The 22,934-nt window shown below is 41.3% G+C and overlaps 1 protein-coding gene across 1 annotated transcript; it reads right to left on the bottom strand.

Annotated features, from left to right (window-relative positions):
• Positions 1 to 310: 310 nt before the first annotated feature.
• On the bottom strand, positions 311 to 17,599 carry onecut3a (one cut homeobox 3a). The gene is made up of 3 exons (XM_065009441.1): positions 16,314 to 17,599; positions 8,888 to 8,898; positions 311 to 701 (listed from the first exon to the last, which is right to left on the bottom strand). Exons 1-3 carry the CDS (start codon positions 17,354 to 17,356, stop codon positions 409 to 411), a joined length of 1,347 nt encoding a protein of 448 aa, XP_064865513.1. The 5' UTR covers positions 17,357 to 17,599; the 3' UTR covers positions 311 to 408.
• Between the last annotated feature and the right edge of the window lie 5,335 nt (positions 17,600 to 22,934).

Genomic DNA, 22,934 nt, shown 5'->3' with positions numbered 1-22,934 from the left:
GGGCTGAGCAGACTCCTAGCAGACACAAAGGGGAGAGCTTGGAGGGATTCAGCAGCAACTACCTGGATAGGGAGGCTGGCTGAGGCTTGATGTTGAGATCGTTTAAACATAGCAACGTATCATGGTGCCTGTAGTGTAGATGGACTGACACCATCAAAAGAAACCCAATTCAATCAAAATAAGCTGATTGTCCTTGTGTGGACCTGACTACATGTTACCTTTACGTTTCACTTGCATCATAACAGTCCAGTGGTGAGACTTTCAGATCGTTGTGGTTAAAGTTACGACTGACCAAGAGGTGGTTGCATGGAAGGAATGAGGCATCAACATGGTTATTGGGAACGGAGTGGGCTACAGGAGGTACTACCTTCCCATCCCCATGCCACCCCGTGGCTCCCCCCGGGCCTCTCAGGCTTTGGAGAAGGTGTTGGCCGAGGTGCCCGGCTGGCCGGGGCTGGTGCCGTGTTCGTCGTGCCAGCGATCCACGCAGCGGCGCCGGGCATTCATGAAGAAGTTGCTGACGGTGTTGAGCTCCAGGCCCAGCTGCTGGGAGATGGTGATCTGCATCTCCTTGGACGGGCGCTTGTTCTCCTTGAAGATGGCGATGAGTGTGCGGCGCTGCAGGTCTGTGAAGACCAGCCGCTGCTTTTTGGGCGCCATGTTGCAGTCTTTGTGCTGCTCCTGCTCCTTGCGCTTGCAGGCTGTAAGGGGTGGTAGAGTTGTTGTTGGGAAGACAAAAGGGAAGAGATAAACATAGCATAAATTCAGTGTTATAGTTATAGTACTGTAATACTATATGAATATGAGTATTTCAGATAGAGTAAAATGGTGAGAGATGCAGAGGGAGAATTAGGGGAAGGTGTGGGAAATTAACCATTAGCCAGACATAAAAACAGGTTTCAACAGCAGCAAAATAGATTGAGCTCCCTTATATTGCCATGTATTAAACTTGGTGCCCAGTGGGAATATTCCTTCCATCCTGCAGAGTGCAGACGGAGCTAGCCTGCGGTGAGCTGCTCTGGCTGCCTGGTGGAGACACTGCTGTTTGATTCAATATTAATGTAGTTTGGGTCGCAATGGGAGACTGAGTGACTGTTACACAAAAGTGAGCGTTTGTGTGCCTGTGTGTACGTGTGTGTATGTGCACACGCACGCATCCGCGTGAGTGAGAGACAGAGAGTGAGAGAAGGGAGAAAGAGAGCTTGGTGTGTGTGCATGTGTGTATGAGAGAGGGAGTGGTAGAGAGGGAGATATTGACCCACATTGCTGTAGGAATTGGGGGGTTCTCTACAGGGACGGAGGTCAGAATCCCCTCCAGCAGGTCTGCCGTCTGCTACATCAAAGATAGAGCCACTGGAGCCCTGTCCATTGAGCTCTGAGGTGGTATTTATAACTGCCTCCAACACAAAATGGAGTGTTGACTGTGTACTGACTTCTATGAGGAGCAATTTGAAGAGAAAACATCTAGTAATACTTAGAGGCACTAAATAAAAATGTACAGAATATGTCATGTACAGTAAAGTAAGTATGAACTATGTATAAAGGTGAAATGAACAGTGAAAACATGGTGAGACGGGTATAGATGTGGAGGAGGTGCGTTTCGTCCCTGAGGATTCTAGGCAGTGGGTTATTTCCCCTGCTGTTGCCATAATTACCCTCTTTTCTACCTTTTTTCACTCCAATGTTCCTTTATTCTTCACTTTCTCTGATGTGTGTGCGCCTGTGTGTGTGTGTGTGTGATTGTGCTGAAGTGGCTGGAGCAAGGCTTTGGCGCTGTGTGTCTAATTACAGTGGTCCAGAGCCCATTGATCAGCCATTGCATGTCAAATCTGTTTACTACAGCCGTCTAACCTCCACACCAGCACATCCATCATATTCATGTTTCACATCAACACTTACAGGCCTTTCCTACTCTACCCACATACACTATACACTGGCTCTGCACTATTGACACACTTGTACAGTGTTTAGCCTACCCCATTGACATTAATTTATAGCTCATCAGTTAGTGCTGCTGGTTTAGTTGTTGTGGTGATGATGATAGTTTCATATAGTCTGGATGTATCATCATTGTAGTTAGCTTGAGCAACAGATGACATTAGATTCAACAGGCTATTGATGTGTGTAGTGTATAATTATTAACACAGCTATCCACTCTTATCCCTCTCTCCATCCAGCCCCTTCATCTCATTATGTTCGAGTTGTACACAGAGCTCTGTGGGAGACTTTTGGCCCCGTTGTTTTATCGTCTCTTAGTCAGTCAGAAGGTGTCACTAGCGCTGTGCCCTGGCCGTATGGGGCCCCATACTGGGCTGCCTTGCTACAGGCGCTGGATTTAGTAATCAATAGCGATCGATCGATGAGGAAGGGGGCCCTGATTACTGAACCAAGCGCGCCGTAGAGAAGAAGAAAATCGATCACTGCAGCTTTTAGAGCTAAAGTAGGCACAGAGACGGACATAAACTCATGCACAAAGAACTATCCACATTGGACTCATAATAGAAATGTATTTGGCTTTTATTTTTGGCTTTCAAGTTGGTCTACTCTTTCCGGCCTAACACCCTGGCAATTAGTCTACCCGTTCGTTAGCTGTGGCTGCAGTGGAATCATCATAGTAAAATTAATAAATAGATAGGCTAAATATATACAATTATATTTTTTGTTTATTCAATATTTTTCCGTCCTAAACTTGAGAATTGTATTGGATAATCGCCTATAGCCTACGTGTGACATGTGTATAAGGTTAGGGGGAAGTTGCTATTAAAGCAACTCATTCCAAACAGTATTGTATTAAGATACAATACTGTGCCTCATGCTTTGGCAGAAACAAAATGTGCTCTGAAATGTGTTCATATAAGATTGAAGCTATATGTACCTACTCCTCTTATTAGTATTGACATATTGTGCAGAATACGAGCCTAAGTTCTCACATTTCTGTAAAATGCCATTTAACACATTTTAGAGATGGTAATCAGAGTAGCCATCAGAGTATAGGCCTACCCTACTCAATTAATCATCATAATTACCAATCGATACATTTGGGTCGGTATAGGGTTTACCATAATATAGCCTATGGGTGTCGGCTTTTGTCATGGTCACTCAAAACAATCTCACAATAGATGGGAGCATCCTGACTTGAACTCATTTGTATTGAACCACAATGTAAAGTCTAAATGTGTGTCAATATAAAGTTGAAAGTTTTGTAAAAACAAAAAATAGACTAACTTCTCTTTCTCTGGAAGTTATTACTGCTAGCATTACAGAGGTTACGGGAAAGGCCCTGGGTGTTCAATATCGGTTGGTAGATTTGTGAATAATTAATGTGTGAAAATCAGTTCGTGCGATTAAATATGCATCAGAAGGAGAATGGGAAGAGGCGGGCCAGGGACACAAAACATGCAGGGAAAGGAGACGGATGCCAAATAATCTACAGATACTAATCGTGTCGTGACGTGACGCGCCATGGAGCAAGCGTCTTTCGAGTTGGTTAATTGTAGGTTTTATTTGCTAAAATTTTGTAGAAACAATGGTTCTCATAAACCGCTATGTAATTGCACTTGCCTACGAAGCCTGTTATTCGAAGGACTTCGCTTTACAGTTCCTGGTTTATCCAAAAGCCATCCAAAGGCCATGTTGACAATCTTGTGCTGCCTTTCTATTTGTATGAGAAAAACAGAAACCTACTAGGTGTAAAATAAAGTTCGTGTCAAAAGATAGAAGTAGCCTAATCTTTAGACATTGAAATCACATTGGATCTATGGAATGGACGACATTTTGTAACGAGTTTTGGTTATTGGCCATGCAGAATTAATATAATGCCCCGTAGGGCTATGATCATCTAGTCCTACAATATAGCTAATCATGTCTAATAGCCATGGCTAAATATTTAATGTCAACAGTCCTAAATGTAAAACACATGTCTGTTCAGGACTTCTGATGAAAGTGTATAGAGTGTATGGTCTACTCTAGCACTAGACTACCGATGTAATTCATCTACCAATAAACATTTTTACTGGCTGCGGTTCAACATCATACACACTATAAAGCCACCTTCAAGTCATGCTTCCATTGCCCTTACAGAAAAGAACCCGAGGCACTTATCTCTGCCTTATAAGCACTGCCAGTTGGCATGTATCAGTGTGTTATCTAAAACTCAATTATTTCCCCCTGCAGGATTCTAGATGGCACAGAATCGGATGCACCTTTTCTCCAGACCTTGAACAGTGCTGTAAAATGGGACGTGCAGTATTATAAAGGAATGTTTTTTTGTTTTTCACTTGTGTTGCACAAAGATTGATAGTATGTGTATCGACTGGGCTGCACTTTAAAGGCTAGTTTGTACAGTATTTATTCCATTCAGACCGCAGGGCAGTGCCAAGGTTTCCCAATGCAAAGTACTTCCAACTCAATACTCCTTAATGTAATGAGGCAGAGTTGATGCTAATATACTGATAACTTGATACAATGTGTTTGTTTACCTTGCACACTGCTCTGCTGCAAGGCATTCCCCCACAACTTTAATAACACTTTGAAAGTCACCCGGCTCAAATCACTTGATGGAAGAAGAATGGTTCTAACTGCAGTTCAGGATCAATTCAGTACGTTTTCATTTGATTTTTTTTTTTTTTTTAAATATGTTATTGATAGTTCATATTTTACCAGTCATTAGGCTACCATTATATATGAGATCATCAGTCAGAGATTTCTTTGTGTGCAACATTCACCAATCAAATGTTGTTTTTTTGTTTGCTTTAATATTTGCTCTTAAATAGAAGCCAAGTGAGCACTTCCTTAATCACCTTAAGATAAATATTATGAAGTATGCAGGTCCAGAACCTGATATAATACAATATGTACGTACCTCATTACTTGTGATAACAACTGTGCCATTCACAGTTGCATAATTCCTTTGAAAACAGTGCTCAAGTGTTCAGATTATCGATGCAAACATTCAGATTATTACCAGTAATGTTTAACTGAAGTCAAATATGACTAAATTAGTGTCTTGGCAAATGTTGTAGACGTCATGCTTAAATTGATTGATAAAGCATATCATAATTGGCAACAAAAGTCAGTGAAAGTTGCACAATGAAATATGGTGGCATTTCTCAGTAAACCGACTGCAGGGGAAACGTAAGAGTGCCCATCTATAGATTGCAATAGTGTTATAAAGTCTACTTTAGTTTTATGATTAAACATTTAGAATTGAGTGACACCTCATTACTTTATTTTATGCACTCTGCCATGTTGGTGTTTCCCTGATTTAAGAAAGGCAATAACCGACTGATTCTTCTTGTTAGAGATATACAGTTCATGTGAAACAGCAATACAAGTACTAGTGCAACATGTTTGCAAGAGTGGGATCATGTTAATACATTGACTAACTTCGCTGAGATTGGCTTGATCTATACTTAAGACTAGAAAATAATAATCATAATATTTTTACATCAAGAGGTCTGTCAGGTCTGTGAGCTTCTTATCTAAATCCTAAATAGCAACAGGTGTATCTCAAATTTGGACGACATTGTCAGTTTATAAATCATTTGATGTTATGGGATTCGTTGTAAATTAATTGTGAACTTATTTGATGTATATAATCATAACACATTTGATCTCATTGTTATTATTTTTAGGTTATACCTGAGTTACTAATCCCCAATTTTAGTAAAAGACACTTCATGCTTCCAGATGACTTTAAAAAATAAATAAACAAACAGCTATATAAATAAATAAACACATTTCTGAAATAAATAAATATGTGAGCGTGTGAAATCTGTCTCAGCAGCCAGGCTAGAGGTGTGTGCTCTGTCGGATTTGAAGTGGGAGAGCAGAGGGGGTGGGGTATGGTGGGGGAATCGATAACTAACCGCACCGTTCAGCCAACCGGTCTGCCTGGGATCGATGGCTTGAATGGGGCTGATCTGAAATTGGGTGCGGTGCGACTCTCTCCCGCAGAGGCCGGGCTACTGCGGGCGAGAAACAGTCACTATGTCAACCATGGACTCAACCTGTTGTTCATAATGACTTACTATGAATAACTGGCATGTAACACGTCATTGGGTCAATGTAAGAGGTGGACATGCAATATGCTTTTCAAATCATTAATATGGGCTGTTATTTACTTTATTCCAATAGGGATTATCACCTCATCGTTTTCGATTATTTAATTGCAGTTATATTATGTTGATATTGTGAAGGTGGGCAGTCTGTTCTTGTGTGATCGTACTTATGCACATTTTTTGCATAGCCTGTCCTATTCTTAAGTTGTTTTATAGCAACAAATCTGTATAGATGGGTTGGTTAACAAAAATACACCATCAAGCGATATATATAGGCCTACAGGCCACAACATCAAATAGACAATGAAAAACTCCAATACTGGCCCAGAGACTGTTGAGGAATGTTGTTTTACGTTTTAAAATAAAATGAAGACAAACAGTCAGTGTTATTTCATTGGCAGTATGAATGATTTACCACAGGAAACCACGCATATCTTTTTTGGAGTGAGTTGTGTGCCCAACATTAACACTGCGTACCCGCCTATCAGTAAGGGAATCTTGTTCAAATCAAATTGTGTTTGTCAGATACACATGGTTAGCAGATGTTAATGCGAGTGTAGCGAAATGCTTGTTCAAACGTCACAGTGGTGTTTGTTCTTCCGCACTCATATAGGCCTACTGTTCCTGGCATGTTCAGAACTTTAATTTGCTCTATAACGCCAAAAAAACATATTGCTTAGGCCAAGGGTACCAATCCTACCTCTGTTTATTATGTTAAACCTTAAGTTGCTTTACTTTACGTCACTCTTTGAGTATTTTTCTTATTTTTAGTGATTTATGGGAAGGTCTGAACATTTTTATCACTGAAGCAGCCTGCTAATCATCTCAAAGGTCAATTTTGATGGATTTAATTCTGCAGTCAGTTGAAAAAACAGTGCAGATGAGAACTTGTATGGAAAATGTTATTCAACCAACGAGGCAGTTCAAATGGCTGCAAATATGACTAAATAGTAGCCAATGTAATAAAAGAAGAATTGTAGTATCAAAAAATACTACGAATAGTAATAATAATAATTATTATTAGAATTAACAAGTCAGAGTAAATTGAATTAAAATGAATCCAATATTTTATCAATTATATAACTATAGTCTATCGAACAAAAGTGGAGCATGGTAAAAAAAAAAGTTGGACTTGAGGTCACATAATATGTGGGTGTGAGTTGCGTTAATGAAATTGGAGACAAGACCTGTATCATTAACATCTAAAACACTGCGAACTATGGCGTGAAAGTATCAAAAATGTCAACAACCGTGTGGCTAGTTTAGGTAACATAATTATCTGCATTGGACCCAAAACAAATGAGCTAAAGGAGCTTGTCTGCGTTATGTGATTGAGATATACACCGTGGTGTAATTACTGTGCCTTGTGACAATCCTGAACGAATAGTATAAAAACCGCAATTAATGCCATACATGGGAATTATTTACATACAAGCACACGTACACACATACACATATATTAAGTGTGTTCATTTTGATATTGGATTATTGAATGTGATATATGCATTTTATGTAATTATGTATATATATATATATATATATATAGCTTCTATAAGCAACAACATTTTTCATTTGTAGCCAATAGTAGAAAAGGGGTCTAAAGATTCCGGATTAGTATTGGCCTGAATAATCAAAACGATAGCCTCACTGAATTGATATTCAAACATCAATTCACATTTTTATATTGGACTCCACTCCGTTTGTTTATTTCGCATGTAATATAGCATTGATTATTTCATCAATTGATTTCACGGTCGTTTTGTTCCTTTGTTGATTTGTGTGGGTTTGCCCAACTGGAGTTTCGGGTTGCATCTGTGGGTACTGTGTGTGTGTGACTGCGGTTTTCTGCGATCGGCTGGTGATCGACCCAGGTTACAGTCAGTGTATTTGAGCGCATGCAGCCTCGGCTCTCTCAGGTTAGGCCGTTTGGACATTCACATATTTGTCTTTTTCAGGCTCTTTAATGATTCATGTATTCAATAATATGTCCGTAATATGATCACATATTTGTTCATGTGAAATTATGGTTAATAACAATTAGTCCCAACTTTCAGTTTTCCGTCTTCAATGAGTCAAGCTGCATGCTCTTTGGAATTACTTGTCTACTATTCAACTCTGAGTTAAATGAAAAGTTTAAATGTTGGAAAAAAATGTGTATGGCGTAAAAAAAAAAGGAGGCGTAACATTCCCGTGTTTTCTATTTGTTTGACTATTCATACCACTGTAAAATGTAGACACAACCGTGTGTTATTGTGCAAATCATCTTGATACAAGCATGCACAACATTACGCCCCTCGACTGCTTATTTATCTCTTTGCTGTGATCCGAAAATAATCGATTAAGCCAATTCTGTCTGCAGATGATTGTTGGCATGCAGTGCCCGAACACGTTTTATGGTAATCGGGGCCCAATGTGACCCTTTTCTGAAGTCAGTTTTAATCATAATTTTACAAAAGCATACTCATAAAACATATTATTTCCATCATCCGTGATACTGCCTTAGAATTTGTATAGGCCTATTGTCTACAACCGAACCTGTAATATGCAAACATGGTTGTGTTCATTAAATCACCATGAATTCAGTATTGGTCTATGCATGAGGCTGCTGTCATTGCATGTTGCCATTCAATTATCAGTGCAGCCTAATTTGTTGGCTATTGGCTAATGCTGCCCTACTATTAACCTATTCGTTCAGGCTTAAATGGGGATATGTGCATTTTCTCTCCTTCAAAGAATTGCGTGGGCATTGTCTTTCCCTTGTTCTTCGAACGTTGCACTATTCGCCTTAGATCGGGCATTAAACAAGCCATTATCGGACCTTTAATAACCAATGTCCTGTCTGGCGTCAGATAAGCGTCTACTGCTAACAGGAAAGAGAGAGAGCATTTCAGCACCACTGCGCAGAGATTTACCACCAGGCCCCGGCTACGCAGGGCGCACGCGAAGTGCTGTATTGGACAGTATACGCACCCATAGAAGTGGATGCAGTTGACTTGCATGAGCTCAGATTCCATCATCACATGCACGCGCATTGGCTGGTTGATTCTTGTCACAACATTTTCACACTACAAATACCCATTTAGGCTACAAACAACACAACGTGAAGGTTGGCTAGATGTATAATGTTGTCTCGTTAGCTACTCATTCCACTTCACCAAAATATTTTGGGAAATCGATTAAACCCAAAACGATATGCTTTTGTTTCAGCCATATGCCAATTCACGTGTTGATAATTGGAGTCACATTTTACGGTGCCAAAGTGATTTTGGATAGACTATTCAATATGCCTAATAAAACATATGATAGGCCTACAAACAGAATACTTTTCATATTATCTGGCAGGGAAATTTTGCTGTGATTTCAGGCCACAACAATGATCCTGTAATTCAGCAAATGGCTTCTCTTACTGTTTTATATTTGAAATCGGTGACGCAACGTCATTTAACCCTTAGATGTTAGCCTCGTGCGCACAGTTCAGTCTCCTAGCAATTTGATTTAAAGGTCATTCTCTCCTATCGATCCGGTTTGGCGAGGGGGCGACGGAAAAGCGAGGAATTGATCATCTAAAATAGAATAGACGGTATTCTAAACTGTAGGCCTATTGAGGCAAACGGGTTAGATAGACTTATATGTGCTGCATTTATAATTGCATGCCCCCGTGTGAATTCTCTCTGCCCGACTGTGTGTGTACTGTGTGTAGCCTGTGTGAGCATGTACATCCTGTAGATGAACATTTGAACGATATTGGTCCCTTAATATGCAGCAAGAGTGCAGCAAGGCTACTGTACAGCGTGAGTGGGGCGCAGGCAGGTGCGACTGCCCACATTTTCTTGTGTAAGGGACGGAACAGTCCTTTGTCTCAGAGCTTTACTTTATCATTTATTGATCACTTTGTAATTTTCAGAGTAGGTCTGTCTGGGCATAGGCCTAATCTCATTTTAGGCTATTTCCTTATCCATAGAATACTGCTTCACCATTTTAGTGAAACGTCAACATAGCCTATGATTAGTGGAATACTAGTTAGGATTTGGTCGTGTGAATGCAAGTGCCAATGAAAGCATGCGTTTAATAGTCATTCCGTTGTACGTTATGAAGGGTGAGCTGTTAATGGGGAAAATGGTGTTGCACATGAGCGGAGGGGGGAAGTGTTAGCGGGAGTAGGCCTATGCCTGCATGGCGTAGCTCCAGCGATGGAAGGGAGAGACCCGGGAATGGAAATCGATACAGATTCAGAGCTCGCCAGATCGGCCTTAACAATGTATGGCGCAGACGCACTCAGTATCCCGATCACATACACACATGCAGGCACATAGGCTACACTGGAAAAATGGGGAGCCGTGTCTGTGAGTGCACGTTCTCCATCACTATACTCAATTCGCCTCCTCAAACGCAGAAAAACAAATCAGAATTCGTCATCTGGCTGCATTGACAAACATTTGGAATGGATTTGAAGAATGTGAATAGCTTTTCATTTGTGCCCCGGAGAAAATGGCCCCCATTGTCCACAACAGCCACATGATTTCAGTGTGTGCGTGCGTGCGCGCGCGCGCGTGTGTGAATCCCAGTAGACCTATTTACAGCACACATTGCTGTGCTTAACAAAATGCGTCTGTGAAACCGCAGCTGCATGATTCTCTCCCCTTCTGTTCCCCATGCCTATCAATTATTAAAGTTCGCATCGATCATTTCGCAGGCCTGTATCAACCCGTCTCTTCATGAAAAAGCCTGCTTTCGATTATTCTAAATCAATCACGCCTAAAGGCTATATTCAATCAAAACCGCTAACTGGATGTCCGGGTTAGAACATAAACAACATTCTTGCATCACAGCTTTTGATTAATATGTTGCTGAGTGTCTTTTGGTTAAACCTTTAGCTTTTTTAAGTACTGGAAAAAGTGCATTCTTGAGAAGAATCTCCCAGAAAAGTGTTTTCCAGATTGAGAATATGGACCTTATTCTAGGGACTCTGAACTATGTGTCTTAACATAGCCCACACAGGATGGTGAGACTGATCTGATTGTGACATTGTGTGATATTATTGATCTTGACATGTTAATGTTGGGTGAAGGACATACAGTATTCTAGACGCAGGCTATATGAACATGTCAAAATAAAGAATTTGACTCATCTGGGAGATGAACATAGCCTACCTCAACCATACATTGTTGTACAGTCTTTTATTACTACAAGCTCTCTATACACCCCACACATGGTTATCTGCTTAAAAAAGGAAGACACCTGTACCATGTCAGATATATAGTTGAAATGTATTCAATTTTGAGTTTGCATCCCAATATTACACTTTAAATACTTCACTGATGATGGAAATAAAACAAAACAGTTTGACATAGAAACACCAGATTTTCAGCGTAAACAGTTTATTAATTATGAAGTTATGACAAATATTAATACAATTCCACCCATTGGTTCACTAGGTCACTTGACTGCAGGAAAGGGCTACAGCAAAGCCTAAATTCAGTACCTCAAACAGGCCAACAGTACGGTTCATAAAGGCCTAATTTCATCACCATGGACAGCGGTGATCCCAAATGAAAATGTTTTTTGTCGGTGGGGGTGAGCATTTCTGTAGCAAATACACTTGGAGGTGGATAGAAATGCTAGTGGTGTGTGGAACAGGCTGGGTTGGTCTATGCTTAGGTACAGTGATGGCATTGGGATTATGTCCCAACTGTTTAGAGGCAGGCAGCCATTTTTCCGAGTATATGAAGGATGCGGATGACTGCTAGGTAATAGATTCATAAAATACTCCTTTTACTTATATTAGCTTTTCATGAGTAGCATAGCTATCTTAAATATTCCTCCATCCACAAATAGGAAAAGGTATGGGGACAGCAGAGAGGTTGACCTCCCTTGATGTGATTCTAGGCCTAGCCTCTAATGAAGTTGATTGAGCTATTCTCTCCCTATCCATAGTCTGCCTGTATTTTGGTAGAGAACAGAACAGAACAGAGAATAATCTCACCCCCAAAATCGAATTTTTACAAACGACACAATTTTGATATTCCCCCTTTACATTTTGGATAAATGAAATTGATGCTCTTGCGAAATTTTTCATTGCGTCGTATTTTACGCATGGGTGGTTTGGCAGGATCGAATCATTTTTGTTGTCTCTATTGTCTTCCTCTTGGCTCCCGACTGTGTCTGGAACAATGCGTTGGTGAATACATGTTTACACAGATCCAGGCTGATTGTATAACCCAAACCCCAAAGGGTGTTTTGAGAGTGAGTTTGCCATCCAGTCTACAGATGTAACATGATTACAACAGAGAGAGAGAAAAAGGTGTGCAATGGGGGATTTTTCCAGTCTCTCCAACCCCTTCAGCTCCCGACACCCCCCACCGCTCTGGGAGAGTCCAATGGGAGAGAGTGCTGAGGCGGAATAATTGATAGATGCACTGGCTATCGTTATCGATCACTGCATTATTGACCCGACTAAATACATTGAGATGGAGTGTGGAATTCAACGCAGATGCAAATACGAATAGTTTTGATCGGAAATGCAATCTTTAAATGTCTCTCAGACCTCCATTTTCCGTATCTTTCTCGACACAATCCAAGTTGTTGTTTTTATCTATAATGCACCCTTGTTTGCGTTGGTTCAACATTTCAACATATACACTTTGTGAGCTTGTTTTTGTAAATTAGCTGTCCTAAAAAGCCAATCAGCTTGATACATGATCAACGTAATGCGTTACGAGGCACAGGTTGGACTTAATTGTAGGCCATACTATAGGTTTGCACTGTAGTGAGATTCACCTTGCCCTCCACTCGGGGACAACGCAGCACACATTTGTAACCATGTGTTTTATGGTGTGCGAATAAAGGGCACGCAGCCCCCCTCATTTGACTACATCGTGCTCTGTTTTTAATTTTCTGGGGAAGATTGTCATGTGAGTGTGCAGACACTGGCATTTTCACATTAGCTAAGCAGGGAAGCGGCATTGATTTGTGGGACTATGATGAATTTGGAATAGTAATTTGAATGTATTGATTGATGTGGCCGAACGAGAATCCGCACCCCCCCTTTTAGAATCCTAACTCCCACTCCCAACCCACATGCGCACAGTGGATAATGGCGAATTGAAATGCAATAAGTCAAATGTAGCTCCCACCATTTACATACCACAGTCATTTGTCATTTTGCCTGCGAGCAACTGACAGCACAAGGTAGCTCACATGACAACTGACAGCACAAGGTAGCTCACATGACAACTGACAGCACAAGGTAGCTCACATGACAACTGACAGCACAAGGTAGCTCACATGACAACTGACAGCACAAGGTAGCTCACATGACAACTGACAGCACAAGGTAGCTCACATGACAACTGACAGCACAAGGTAGCTCACATGACAACAGACAGCACAAGGTAGCTCACATGACAACTGACAGCACAAGGTAGCTCACATGACAACAGACAGCACAAGGTAGCTCACATGACAACAGACAGCACAAGGTAGCTCACATGACAACAGACAGCACAAGGTAGCTCACATGACAACTGACAGCACAAGGTAGCTCACATGACAACTGACAGCACAAGGTAGCTCACATGACAACAGACAGCACAAGGTAGCTCACATGACAACAGACAGCACAAGGTAGCTCACATGACAACAGACAGCACAAGGTAGCTCACATGACAACTGACAGCACAAGGTAGCTCACATGACAACAGACAGCACAAGGTAGCTCACATGACAACTGACAGCACAAGGTAGCTCACATGACAACAGACAGCACAAGGTAGCTCACATGACAACAGACAGCACAAGGTAGCTCACATGACAACAGACAGCACAAGGTAGCTCACATGACAACAGACAGCACGTCAGGGCCAGAGGATAACCACTCGCTCGCAAAGAGCGCAGCTATTTAACAATTATAGCCATAATCATAACCATAACAACAATAACCATAACAATCACGATAATATCACTACTACGAATGATAGTGATTGATACTTGATAATAATTAATGATACTTGCACTATACCTATTAGGCCTATAGCCTGTAAACTAATGAAGTATGAAGAATAGCCATCGGGGTTACAAATGGAGCACAGGCGTATCAATTCTAAAAAGAATGCATACGAACGTGCATGCATGCTACACATACACAGGCATACTGTAGGACTACATGCATGCAGAAATACACATGTATGGGAAGTTATGTGCCATAGCTCTAGTTTTGTGCCTTCAGTCCATTCATTGAGAGGTTTGTATCATAGTGTGTGTGGGGGGGGGGGGGGGGGGCTTTAAAACCCCACTGCTCAATTAGGTTTAACAGCAATGGCACTTAAAGAGACAATTGAAGAGTGTTTAAATCTTTATTTACCAGAACCCCACTAAATGCGGAACAATTTACATGCCATTAAGTGCTTTTCAATAGGGCATTGACTGGAACTAAAATATGCCACTATATCTGCTTAATTGAACTGTCCACTGAAATAAGACAGAGAAGTACTGATTGGCGTTTTGAAGCGCGTGCATGTCCAAACGGAGTCATTTGGAGAAACATCAATGAAAGTGGCCCTCACTTCCAACTCGTTAATTATCTCCTAAGCTTTATATCTTGTACAAGAACACAATTTTCGGGTGCTTTTTTTTTTGTCTTCTTGGAGCTTTCACCGCAGGGGCTTGGGATAGCCCGGTGGTCATTGTTCCAAACTCTTACCTCTCACTGGAAAAATGAATAAATGAACTGATGAATGAATAAATGGTTATAACTTATGAATTCAGGTAAATGTGGAAATAATGGATAAATAGTTCAATCGTAGCTATATAAACATCCCATCTCTCGAAATATATTTCTCAGTCTCAAAGTGGAGTGATTATAGCAATGATTGCCAATTAAATTGTACATTTCTGGTGCATTTCCAAACTTGAGACCAAGTATTGATTATGTTTGGGGTTCAACTAATACCAATAACATTATTGAAGTAAATGCCTGTAGCTTTTTCGCTTTGCCATCCTTAAGTAGATTAGTGTAGGCCTTAATACTTTTTAGTTTTGTGCATTAGAGTTGCATAGACCTATGTAAAAACAACAACATTCTAGGCTGCTATACTAGGCTTATGTATTTTTAGAGCCAGTACAGGCTACAACACAATGTACAACTTCGACTGTAGTGCTATTGCTGATGTTTTAGAGTTGCTATGTTGTAGATTTAAGGAAAGTCATCGTTCACAGTTCATTCTGACATAAGGCCTATTTTTATTTCACCTCCATTCAGTTCTTATTTTCAGTTCTTATTTTACTCATACTTATTCATAATCACAATATCACTATGAAGTCTCTATTCCACCTATAAAGGACTTGGAAACTTTATAAATAAAGCGTAAGCCGCAGAATGTTGAAAATCAAAGACAGGCGCATATGTTTGTTGAGCTGTCTTTCAGATCCAAATCGATCATTTATCAGTGTTCTACTTTGAAAAGGGACGCGGGGACCCGAAGTATTGATTCGCAAGAGGTCACGCTCCCGACTCACTGCTAGGCCCTAGCATCTCAGACGCGCCTTGTTTGTGCCTCGCGGAGTAGACAGGGGAAGGGAAAGCCCACGAGAATTCCAGCTCCATTTGATACATAATACGCTGACAAAACGATATTTAACATGAGGCTAATGGAACGACTCAACACCAGAAGAAGAGTGAATATGTGCATTTTGAACTTCTGGTCAATAATCCCACCAGTGTAGGCCTAGATGCGTTATTGTGGCCCAAATTATACAGTTACAGAGAAGCACAATCAATTTGATGCAGGGCTTTCCCTGTTTGATTTCCTATTGTCTGTGGTCTAAACACCTTGTCGTGTGTGTGTGTGTGTGTGTGTGTTCCCCATTACGCGCGTGCGTAAAATTGATTCAAGTATAACGTTGGAAGCACACTAGTGAGTATTCAAAAACTTGAAACAAGTTCATTTCTATTTGTTGTCTTCAAGTTTAACAGCTAATTAGAATATCACCTGCAGAGTAGACTACCACAGCATAGCTGCTGTTTACTCTGTCATACTTTATTATATGAGCATGAAGTAGTCAATCCAATCTGGATTTAAGTATCTTTTCAAACAACCAATTCAACATGCTGGTTTAACGAAGTTTAAAGAATAATAGCCATTGTTAACTCCTCGAAGAATCTATGCCAACTTGTTACAGTGATATCTGTTTGAGTAGCGATTGATAGTCTCGCCACATTGACTTCTAAGATCCCTTCACATTTGGACGTCTCTTTACTCACCTGCTAGTCTGAGTGCCGACATTCTCTGGAACTCCGGTTCTTGCAGCCACTTCCACATCCTCCGGAAGGTTTCCCGGCCAGACTTGAGTTTACTCCAGGGTTTAGGGTTCCTCAGCAGGTCAGACAGGGTTCCCTGGGACCGACACAAGATCCGCTGGGCGAAGATGGCCTGGGGAATGCTGTAGCGCTTGAGTTCCGCCGTTATTCGTTGTGCAACCTCCTTGGTGTTTATTTCTTCCACCTGCCCGGACCCACCCTGCCCGCCCCCCGCCGTCTGCCTCTCCCGGTCAGAGAGCATGGATCCGTTAGCCTGAGAGTGCGGATGGCTGTGATGGTGCATACCGTTCAGGGATGACATGATCCCGGCCCCGTGGCCCCCAAATCCCCGGGCCAGGTGTTCCTCGCTCCGGGACAGCATCGCAGCGTGAGACTCGAAGCCTCCCGAAGAGAGCATCTTGTCGTTGGAGAGGTGGGCTCCCTGACCATAGGCACCAAGAGTCTGCTGCGAGTTGTGCAAAGACCCGAGGCCGTTGGAGAGAGGGGACAGTGGCTGGCCCATGCCGGACATGTCTTTAGGGTAGTGGCCGTAGAGGTTGCTCATTGAGGCAAGGCTCCTGTCGTCCCGCATGAGCGTGAAGCTGCCGCTGACGTTACCGGCGGTGAGACGCTGATGGGCCGGATGGTGGTGAGCGTGCGGGTGAGGATGATGGTGAAATTTATCCGAGACGGTGGCTATGGGAGGCAGGTGCTGCAGCGGTGTCAGCGTAGTGTAAGTACTGCTCATGGTCATCCCGGAGTCGCAGGACATAGTCATGGCGGGGTGCAAGGGACCGGACAATGCATGGTCTGTGCGATACTCCCCAGCTCCCTCTAATATTGAGGCCATACTGGACACCATGGCTGACCGTCCGTGCGACACCAAGTTCCGATGCGACGCCAAGGACTGCCGTGCGTGGTGCGGAGAGTTCATTAAGTCACCCGTTTGATGAGAATGAGATACGCCGTGCAGATTTCCAATGTTTTCCATTGTAAGTTCCATTGTTGAAATAATCTTTATTTACACCTCTCTCTCCCCTCTCTCACTCGTGCGCACTCTCTTGTTCCCTCGCTCTCCCTCTGTCTCTCACACTCCTTTCCAATAAAATGTTAACGATTTCAAAGCCAAGCCATTGATTGTAGTAGCCTCTTCAGTCAATCCAGCATGATTTCAAGCGATCAGTTGCCCGCGACAGAGCTGTGCCACCAACCACTGCTCACACTTCTGGTATGGTGCCTGCTTGTTTGTAACCTATTCCATTCGCTGTAGCGCACCACTACTATCGAAAGCAAAGGCTGTGCTTCCAGCGTGTATGTTGACGTGCCCGCGCAAATGTTAAGACGTGACTGTGCATGTGTGCGCGCACTGTGTTACAGTGTTAGCATTCAGTCCAGAGGTGGACTGACCATCTGGCATTTCGGACAAATGCCAGATGGGCTGTTCCATTTTTAGCCCAGTGGCGCTATATGACTTGGGTTTTATGGCCAAAATAATCTTTAGCTGGCTAATAATGGGGACCTCAAGGAAAAAATTGTCCGGTGTGGGTGTCTCGGGTGAAAAAAAATGGCTAGTGTGGCCACAGCAGAAAAAATTGACAGTTGCCGTTAGAACTCCCAGGGCCGATTTCTGGTCCCAGTCCGCCCCTGATTCAGTCTGGGGCTGTCTGACATCATTAGCCCTTTGTCAGACAGAGGTTTGCTCATGTTGTAAACTAAACCTGGAATTCCTCAACAAGATTACATTGGACATTTAAAGAGATAAGAGACAGACATGTATCTTAAGCAAAACTGCAAGCCCTCGCCAAGCAACATTTACCTTGAGCTATTTGGGAGTCCTGGATAAGAGACTTTGGTTTAGCCTGATAAAGCTGCCTAACTTGGCACCAGGACATGTGATTTCTCAATGGTTAAATATGAATTGAAATGCTTAACATCATGCTACTGCCATGAATAAAAGCTCTGTTCTTCTAAACAATCTTGCACTTCGTAAAAAATTGCAAGGTAGCCTATCCACCTTGGAGTTTTCAGTCAGGAGAGGATGCACACATTGTTTATTTCACACACATGATATATGTTGTTTGTTTTTTAGAATGCAATTTAGGGAGAAGTCATTGGGAAAATGCTATGCATTTTGTTGTGTGAAAGACATACAGTGCCTCCACAAAGTATTCACCCCCTTCACTTTTTCCACATTTTGTTGAGCTACAGCTGGAATTTAAAATAGATGAAATAGAGATTTAAAAAATATTTTTTGACATTTTTACAAATCAATGAAAAGCTGAAATGTCTTGAGTCAATAAGAATTCAACTGCTTTGTTATGACAAACCTAAATATGTTCAGGAGTAAAAATGTGCATAACAAGTCACATAATAAGTTGCATGGACTCACTCTGTGTGCAATAATAGTGTTTAACATGACTTTTGAACGACTGCCTCATCTCTCTACCCCACACATACAATAATATGTCAGGTCCCTCAGTGGAGCAGTGAATTTCAAACACAGATTCAACCACACAAACCCGGGAGCTTTTCCAACGCCTCGCAAAGAAAGACACCTATTGATATAGATGGGTCCAAATTAAAAAGCAGACATTGAATATCCCTTTCAACATGGTGAAGTTATTAATTACACTTTGGATGGTGTATCAATACACCCAGTCACTACAAAGACACAGGAGTCCATCCTAACTACATTGCCAGAGAGGAAGGAAAGCGCTCTGGGATTTCACCATGAGGCTAATGGTAACTTTAAAACAGTTACAGAGTTTAAAGGCAGTGATAGGAGATAACTGGGGTTGGATCAACAACATTGTAGTTACTCCACAATATTAACCTAATTGACAGAGTGAAAAGAAGTAACCATGTACAGCATAAAAATATTCCAAAACATGCATCCTGTTTGCAACAAGGCACTAAGTAATACTGGAAAAAAATAGGCAAAGCAATTAACTTTTGTCCTGAATAGAAAGTGTTATGTTTGGGATAAATCCAATACAACACATATACTGAGTACCACTCTCCATATTGTCAAACATAGTGGTGGCTGCGTCATGCTATGGGTATGCTTGTAATCATTGTCTAGCAATGATCAACAACCAATTTAACAGAGATTGAAGAATTTTGAAAATAATAATTGGAAAATATTGCACAATCCAGAAACACTTAGAGACTTACCCAGAAAGACTCACAGCTGTAATCGATGCCAAATGTGATTCTAATATGTATTGACTCAGGGGTGTGAATATTTACAGTGCATTCGGGAAAGTATTCAGACCCCTTCACCTTTTCCATATTTTGTGATGTTACAGCCTTATTCTAAAATTGTTGAAAATGTTTCTTTCCCTCATCAATCTACACACAATACCCCATAATGACAAAGCAAAAACACTTTTTTAGAAATGTTTGCAAATAAAAAAAACATACATTCCCCTTGAAAGGTATAGGCAATATATGTATGCAGTGATTGTGGCAACAGTTGGACGCTATACACTGAAAAAAACAAAGGTTCGTAAATGGTTCTTCCTCAGCTCTTAAGGTTCCTTCAAGAACTCTTGCCTGATAAAAAACCTTTGAGGTAAGTGTGGGGTTCTTGACATGGCATCTACGGTTCTTCCGAATTCTAAAAGGTTATTGAAATGTATGAAAGCCAGCAGATGTGTCTCTTTTATAGCACAGTGTTAACGAGTGTTGATTTTTCCATGTAACATTTCTAGTGTTGATTCAGGAGTTAAAGTGACACTGTAAAAAGTTAAATTAACACTCAGTGGTGAAAAAGAACGCCAGTGTTGGTGTTGATAAGCAGAGTTGTTTGTTTCAACATCTGTTTTTGCATGTACGTTGATTGATAAGTAAATGTTCCGCTAATCAAATACAGTATAAATAAATTACATTTTTCGAAACTATTCCAATCTGTTACCTGGACTTTTTGCACCCGTTACTGAAATGGTTGTTCCAGTTTAGATGTTTAAGGTAGTCTGATATCTTAGTCTTCCCAACCCTTGTAGCCATTCTGAATGCAGGTGAATGCAAATTCCAAATGTTGAATATCCCCAATCTGGCCGGATTCCAATAGGAATTACACATCATATTGCAAGTCAGCATAATGTGTCTTGCAGGTGTGATGTGACCTGTGAACTATGAGTTTCAGGCCACTGTATTATGGTAGAACTAGGCCCTCAAAAGAAGGCCTTATGAAATCTGTATTGTATTGTCTTAAATAATTTTATTTGAATGTCAACATTTTCACTTAGGATCTCACTTGGTGAAGGCCACAGGACTAAACATGTATATTGAAGAAGGCACGACAGCGCCTCTTCCCCCTTAGGAGGCTGAAAAGATTTGTCATGGGCCCTCAGATCCTCAAAACGTTTTACAGCTGCACCATCGAGAGCACCTTGACTGGCTGCATCACCCCTTGGTATGGTAAATGTACCGCCCTCGACTTCAAAGCGCTACAGAGGGTGATGCGGATGGCCCAGTACATCATTGGGGCTCAGCTCCCTGCCATCCAGGACCTCTATATCAGGCTGTGTCAGAGGAAGGCTGGACAAATTGCCAAAGACTTCAGCCACCCAAGCCAATGGAGTCAAAACACACAGTCACACACACTTTTACACTTATCATATGATGTTGCTACAATGTTCTTTATTTAGCCCTTTATTATTATTATTATTATTATTATTATTATTATCTATCCTGATGCCTTGTCACTTTACCCGACCTTCATGTACATATCTACCTCAAATACCTCGTACCGCTGCACATTAATCTGGTACTGGTACTCCCTGTATATATTTTCATTCTTGTGTTTTTTATTCCTCTTGTATTACTATGTTTCTTTGTTAGGAAGGGCTCGTAAGCAAGCATTTCACAGTGAAGTCTACACCCATTGCATTCAGTGCATATGATAAATACATTTGGATTGGATTTGTTTTTTAATTAATGCAACAACCATTTCAAACACAGTCATGGGTTGTACTGGTAACTCTAAAACTCAATCCAAAGGCACCCTGGGGAATATGCAAATAAGTCTTGAAACCCTGCAGCGGGGATATTCAATTTCTGTCCTGGAGGGCCGAAACATTTCTGGTTTTGTATTTTTGTATGGTTCTTCAGAGACCCTAAAACGGTTCCCCTATGGCATCACTCTCAAGAACCTTATTTGGATCCAACTTGCACCTTTGGTTTTAAGAGAGAAGGCTACTGGTGCCTCACCTATTATTCTTGGTCTTAGGTCTGATTTCCTTCTTTAGGTCGAAAATGGGAAAAAAAGGGGCTAATCCTTAAGAGGTTTTAGAACTTGCTGCCTGCTGAAGTCAATCCTAATTCATCAGTGTCAATGGATCTATACATCAGGGTGCGATTCATCAATAGTGCAGTAGTAAAATATACAGACGCCAAAGGTGCTTCTTTGGATCACGAGAAACATCAGATGTGGGATTGTAGAAAAGGCTTTTTGGGTAGGCGGTCCAAATTTTGAGGAAATTTTACTCGTAGCTCCACTTTAAAATGGGATTTAGCCTGTCAGGTGATTACCTCAATGCGTAAATAATTATTGTGGCCTATTTGTCTTGATTTTCTTTGCCTGATTTGTAAATAACATGCCTAGCTCTGTCAATTTTCAAAGACTATCGGTTTCAAATGACATTATTAATAGTTCTCTTTTGCATGTGTAACTCTAGATTTGTGTATATAATCAAATATAGCTGTGTGCTTATGCAGAAGTTAATATGCAACAGTATTTTCAGAGACAAATGATTACTTCTAGATTGTTGTTATTTTCAAAACTTCCAATAAACAGTAATCTCATGTAAACAACTAAATACAACCAGTCAGAAATAAACCTATGGTCATAGGAAAGGAAATACCAGAAATAAAATGCCTATTTAAGCTGTAGAACTTTGTGCACAATGGCTTTGAAGAGCAGGGATGTGATGGAAGTGGAACTATGTTGGACACGAGATGATCCCTCGCTGATCACGTGATGACTTCAGAACCAGTTCCACCTTTAAGCAAGAGCAATGGTGTATGATGTGCAGGTATCCATAATTCACCTAGTAACAGAGTTCCATATGACTAAAACAGTAGCTCAAAACACATTAAAAAACATCCCACATGAATACTTCTGTGAGTAATACAGGACACGTCTGGATAAAGCAGCAGCCGTAGAATAATTAAGGAACTTTAAAGGGGCAACGCACAATTTTACAACTTCTTGGAGCAGTTGTGACCTCCTCCACTGTCTCAACAGTGGACCCACCCCATTGGGCAAAGATAACTCTTCAGCTGAAGGATCAAGCCTTAATGATCAAGCCTTAATGATCAAGCCTTTAATGGTGAGGATTGTGGTTCACCATTCGCAATATCACCTGCCAGAACTTCAAAATTCACTGATACACCCTTTCCCATGTCATGACTCTTATGACCACTTGGGAAATGCTCCAGGATGTCTTCATCCACATCCTTATCCATCTCTCTAAAACATCACCTCCACGCTTCCGCATTCTCTGCCTGGTGTTAGGTAGAGTCAGTACGTTCACTTCTTCCTGCTGGTTATCATCAGGTGGGGACAGGAAGTCGCA

The sequence above is a fragment of the Oncorhynchus nerka genome, linkage group LG24 (assembly GCF_034236695.1).
Source record: "Oncorhynchus nerka isolate Pitt River linkage group LG24, Oner_Uvic_2.0, whole genome shotgun sequence".
Lineage (NCBI taxonomy): Eukaryota > Metazoa > Chordata > Actinopteri > Salmoniformes > Salmonidae > Oncorhynchus > Oncorhynchus nerka.
The sequence above is the reverse complement of the archived record's forward strand: the minus strand, read 5'-3'. Positions and strand labels throughout refer to the sequence as shown.